Raw genomic sequence first — 6,000 nt, 5'->3', positions numbered from 1 at the left:
AGAACAATGCTAGGGCCGCATGGTGAAGTGTGACCCTCTCTGTATATGTAATCTTTAACCATTTTGATTGTTCTTGTATAACCGCAGGCTAATGGTTGCCTTAAAAAGAAGATAGTTCAAGTCATCAGGTCTGTTCCAGACGGACTGTCCTGATGGTGCCTTGGTGGGTGTGTCTGCGGGGCCTCTGCGTCCTGGTTGTTTGGGTGGAGGAGCCCAATCTTTGAAATTAAGTTTCAACTTTTGTTCTTGCCTCTTGCAAAATCCACCTCTGGAATACCAGCTTAAACTGGTTTTGTTGCTAACTGCATAGTGATAAGCAAGAGGGCATGCGCCAAAGAAGATACACCATTCGTGGAATAGTTATGAATATGTATTAGCAGGGGGGATATAAACCGAAGGCAGGAACTGTACGGTGTGCATCTTGGTAGAGCAGAGACTCCTGGCGCACCCAGCGCCGTTTGCTTGCCTCTATTCGTTTAATAAATTGTAAACTTAAATTGGAATCCTGTTTGGGACTAAATCATTTATCACAGACCTAATTTGGTGATACTAAATTTAAGTATGGATTAAGGGGGGGTGGTATGGAGGGTTTTTTGGTGTCTTTTTTTTGTCTAAGTTTGAGGAAAATCTGATTTCCAGCTATGGAATGCTTCCATAGTAATTCTATTTTTAAAGTAGTAAAAGGTTGTTATTTGAGATATTAAGTTTTACCCTTAAGCTGATGCTAAACAAGTAACCTAGAAGCAAAAGGCAATTTTATGATCTCTCTTTACATAGATTCAGAAGCTGTATATAATTTTTCTCCCTCTCTTTTTAACATGAACGTCATACAGGTCATGGCACGGCTTTGTTACTTCATACAATATCATTGTGCATTATATTATATGCAAGTAATAGTGTAATTATATGTAGGACATCAACACTTTAATACTGTAAAATTCATAATAACATTTTAAATGTATTTACTTGGAACTTCAGAGTACTGAAGTCACCTGACTATATCCGAAAATAAATTTAAAACTTCCATATGGCAGTTTAAGGAACTATTTGTCACTATCTCTTTTTAAGATTTAAAATCTTCAAACTACCGCCCCTAGCGCGCAAGCGCGCCGAAGGCGAACCCACGCCCGGAGAGACAGCTCCCCCTTTCTAGTAACTTCCCCGGTTCGGGGCGTCATCAGTGCGCGCTGCGGGTAAGCTGGGTTGTTTCTGTCCGCCGCTTTGGGAGCGAGGCCGCGGTGCGGAGGACTCGCCTGGAACCGTGCGGTTGGAGCGAGTCAGGTCCCACCCGCCATGTCGGAGAGTGCAGAGAGCTCCGCGGGGGCTCACAGCTCCTCTGAGTCCTCCGCTCAGGGCTTCGCTGCTGCCGAGCCGCGGATCATCAAAATCACGGTGAAGACTCCCAAGGAGAAGGAAGAGTTCGCTGTGCCCGAGACCAGCAGCATCCAGCAGGTGAGGGGTTGGGGGCGGTGGGTGGGGAGCGCAGCCAGGGGGAAGAGCCCTGGCCTGTGGTTTCCGCCTTCCACGCTGGAGGGCGAGGGCCCTTCGCGATGACAAAGCAGCTTCTGCTTATCTGAGCTGTTCTCGGCGCTGTTGGGCGAGTATCGGGGCTGGCCCGGCCTTGTGGAGGGCCGCTGCTGAGGCTATCGGGAGTGGTGAAAAAACCTTCTGCGTCGTCTTCTTCACGGCTCCTCCCTGTTGCGATGCTGAGAGTCGGCCCGGGAGGTGGACGTAGCTCGTTTCGTAATTCTGAGTTGCCCTGCCGAGCTGACTCAGTCTGGCAGTAGGAGGCTCGCTGGCTAACTAGTACAACTGTAGAAAACATATGCAATCACCTACGTGGCAGTGCTATAGTGCCAATAATTATCTTGATCTAAAATTGGCTTTAGAAACAGCGAGTAGGCTATGGCAAAGATCTCTTAATTTTAGAAAAGCCACGTCTTTAGACTGTATAAAACTTCCACTACAAATAAAGCACAGCTTCTGCTGTGCTTCAGTGTACTGGTGTCTGATAACTCTGAATTGTTAGGGTCTTTGTTCTAAGTTTTTATGAAAGTTAGTATCTCATTGTGCCTTTGGTTCAAGAGAAACAGTGGCACCTACTGAATCATTGACACTGTTTCCTGCAGCACTTCAGTTTTTTGGAGGCCTTCCATGTGAGTATTTACCAGGACTTAATTTGTTTAGATTAGAAGGCTACAAATCATAGGAAAGGTGTGGTCAAAGCATAAGGCAGATATCTATAAAGCCAGTCTCTCCTACTTTTGAAGGATGTAGATATTGCTATGCTAAAATACTTAAAAAGGTGAAGTTCCCTGAAGGAGATTCAGAGCTTACTTAATTTTCTATAAAATTTCTCTGAAATTCAATGTATGCAACTTGACATCATGTTATTTTTTTTGTGCAGTTGGTAACTGCAAACCTCACCAAAAAAACGGTTATATATGTAAGAGTGCAACTGATGTATAGAAATGGAGCTTTAAATCGTTAGTTGCTGATGAGTCGGAAGACACGTGGTTTTTTTCAGAGGGGAAATGCAAAACGTGAGTTAAAAAGCTCTGAGTGATATTCTAGCCAGGGTGCTGGCTCTATACATTTTACAGACTCTTGCGCCACCTAGTTGTAAAATTCTTTGTAGTTGCGTTTTGTTTTTTATAAAACATGCTGGTTCTAATTTAAGGATCACATTTGTCCTGAAAAGCAGTTTGATTGCAATAATATTGGGGACTTCAGGAATTATAAACAAAATCATTTAAGACGTGAATTTGTAATATATCTAACTTTAACAACGTGATTTCAAATGTGAGTCCCAATGGGAATATCAGGTTTTTCTAGTAGACGGTTGTCTTAAAAACTGAAATAGTTATACAAGCTAACAAAACCATAAATTTTTACCGAAAACAATCATAAAAATTTAAGTGATTAATAGAACATATTGCTTTAAAATGTCTTCATTGTCTATAGATATCTTAAACTTTATATATTGTCTTGGTATCCCTTTGAGCTGATATTAACAGATTAGATTTGCAGTTGACTCTTCCTGTGAAGTAAGACTGCTGCTGCCCCTGTGGGTCTGCCATTTGCTTTGATTCCTGGACAAAGTTACAGTTAGCACAAAAAAATATGCAAGACTGTAGTGTGACTAGTATTGGCTGTTTTTCTTAAACTGTCAAAATAAGTTGTTGTTAATAATAAGCATTATATAGCATAATAACAATAGATGTGATATTTCTAGAGCCAGCCCTGAAAATAGGTTAGCCTCAAATAAACAAATTGAGCATCTGTTCAAATGCATCTGGGATCAGCAAGTGGATTGTTCTGTTGGTATAGGCAAGCTGGCAATATCCCCCCCATTGGGGGGGGGCGAAGGCCTAAACTCTACAACTGAATAGCTTTTATTTTGCTGCGTGTTCCTGTAGCTAATATTATGACTTAGTGACTTGTTTTTGTTTACAGTCACTTCAGAATACAGCCAAAACAACCCCCTAAGACTTTTAGATAAATATTTTGGGTTATTGGGGCTAAATTTAGGGCTGCACAAAGTGTATTTTATGTTGCTCCATTGATCTAAGTCAGGTTTGCAACCGTTCAAAGTTGAAGAAGGTTTTCCTATGTTAGAAGATTTCAGTAACGTAGGGTTTGTTATTGCTGATCCTATGTTGTGCCTCTAGAACAGGCAGTATGTAGGTTAGAATGGAAAATAACCCTCAAGTACCAAACTGCTCTGGGAGGTCAGTTGATTTTAAGTGTCACCCATCTGTCTTTATTTTCCATGGAACTTATTTGATTATGCTGAGCACAGCTTGGCTCAGTATTAAGACAAGGACCAAATATTTGCTTTCTTGACTTGGTATGATACTGAACTTGCAGGTCCATACACTGCTCTGTACAAAGACTTCTATTCATGGTAGGTAAAGATGAATACCTATAAGCCTGCTGATTTGAAATCCCAATACACAGGAGACTTTAGCTCAGTTAGCTCTGTTTGTCTTTCATTTTTTTCCTTTGTTTTATTTTGTGGGTTCTGTGGGCTTGACTTAACAGTGTGTTTTGGTAAGACTCATACACAGAGAGAGTGAGCAGTCATGTTACAGACTACTCGTGCATTACTGTCTCTTCTTAGTGAATGACTTGAATTCTTTGAGTGATGAGGTGTTGGAACTGGTTATATTAAAAGCAATTTTACTTTCTTCATTTAGTCTGTTTACCCTGTAGGCATTCTTGGAATGCCAACATAGCAACATTGGCAAAGTTCAAGATGTTATTGTAATTGATTCAGAGTTACTATCCACCAGCATGTATGCAGACTTTAAGATATCAAATTATGCATTTTGTGAACACTATAACTCTTAGAGAATAACATAGATTGCTTTATATTTTTAATTATTATGCTTTATATTTTTAATTATTAGGCTAACAGAGTTTGGATATAGCAAATGTGCGCTATTAATTTTAAAAGCCTGCAGTTCTTGCAGAGAATTATTGTCAATCCTATGATTATCTGAAAATTTCAGGGTAATGTCTGTTTGGAAAAGTTAGTGAAATCAAGTTTAGTTCATATAACCATAGAAAACAGTTTAAATTATTTTTTTGCTAGTTTTATTTAACGTCAACCTTTCTTCAGTGAGGAATATAGTTTTCAGTAGTAATAGATTATTATTATCAGCGTGTAGTATATTTTTAAACTAATTATATACCTGAAAATTGTGCTTTCTGTACTACACTGAATTATAAACAAACTCACCTACTGAACTATATGTGTAAATGTATACATTGTGTTGGGACTCTGTTCATTGACAAGTAAAGATCTGGTTAGAGTTGTATTCTCTGATTAAAATTTGAATAAATATTATTTTTGAAACTTTAAATCCAGTGTTTCAGATTTGTGCCTGGTTTTCACAATCACAGGTTGGCCATGTTTGGCATATAAAGATTATGTGTATGTGTTAGGGGGAACATTGGGTGATTTGATAGTGGAACATCTTTCCTAACTTCTGTATGCTTTTAATATTTCTTATAATGTTTTATTTCATAAAGGCAGCTTAATTTCAGTTCTTTTAACATAACCAGTTCTGTCTTTTCTGTAGTCTAGGGATTACTGAACGGTACGACCAAAAGAGGTTGGAACTAATATAGTCCAATCTGTTCTTCTTTTTCAGTATTACGATCTAGCTTTCTGTTGGCACTAAAGGAACTTGAGTGCATTAATTGTTTAGCACCAAAGTTAAAGCATTGGTTTTTTTCACCATCTTATGTCTCAATGCACTGAAGCACATAACTTGATACATCTGTGTGACTGTTTATGGAGTCAGCCTTGTAATATGCTCTGGTTATTCGCACTTCTTTGAAATAAAGAAACCCTGTTTGATTAACTATTCAGGGCTTAAGTAATTTTATTTTTCTCAGAGTTTGGAAAATCTATTAAAAGTGATTTAGAATAATGGTAATTTGCTGTTTGATAGCATAGAAACCTTTAGAAGAAAGTATATTGACTTCCCTGACAGTTGACTTAACTGATATTTTCAAGATGCATCTATCTAACCGAGGTACTTGACAAATGTTTTCTGACTGGCAGGTATAATAAAATATGAATACCTATTTAAATAATACTCTAAAGTCTCTTCTTTGCAGATACTTTTATCCAGACTGAATATCATTTTGATGTTTCAGTATAAGGGTAGGTGTGGTGGGTTGACCTTGGCTGGCCGCCAGGTGTCCACCAAGCCACTCTATCACTCCCCCTCCTCAACTGGACAGGGGGGAGAAAATATAACAAAAGGCTCATGGGTCAAGATAAGGACAGGGAGATCACTCAGCAATTACCGTCCCAGGCAAAACAGACTCGACTTGGGGAAATTAAATTAAATTATTGCCAATCATATCAGAGTAGGATAATGAGAAATAAGAACAAATCTAAAAAATACCTTCCCCCCACCCCTCCCTTCTTCCCAGGCTCAACTTCACTCCCGATTTCTCTACCTCCTCCCCCCGAGCGGCACA

The 6,000-nt window shown here is 39.2% G+C and overlaps 1 protein-coding gene across 2 annotated transcripts in view; it reads left to right on the top strand.

The window, feature by feature from the left end:
* The first annotated feature begins 1,156 nt into the window (after positions 1–1,156).
* The window catches only part of LOC142075056 (ubiquilin-1-like), a 29,241-nt gene continuing 24,397 nt past the window's right edge, over positions 1,157–6,000 (top strand). For both annotated transcript variants that reach the window (XM_075136047.1, XM_075136046.1), the window contains exon 1: positions 1,157–1,452. In XM_075136047.1, the coding sequence (XP_074992148.1) occupies positions 1,294–1,452 (159 nt within the window). In that variant the 5' untranslated portion in view covers positions 1,157–1,293. The remainder of the gene's footprint in view (positions 1,453–6,000) is intronic.

Source organism: Calonectris borealis, chromosome W (assembly GCF_964195595.1).
Source record: "Calonectris borealis chromosome W, bCalBor7.hap1.2, whole genome shotgun sequence".
NCBI lineage: Eukaryota > Metazoa > Chordata > Aves > Procellariiformes > Procellariidae > Calonectris > Calonectris borealis.
Note: the sequence above shows the minus strand (reverse complement) of the source record. Positions and strands in the feature narration are given on the sequence as shown.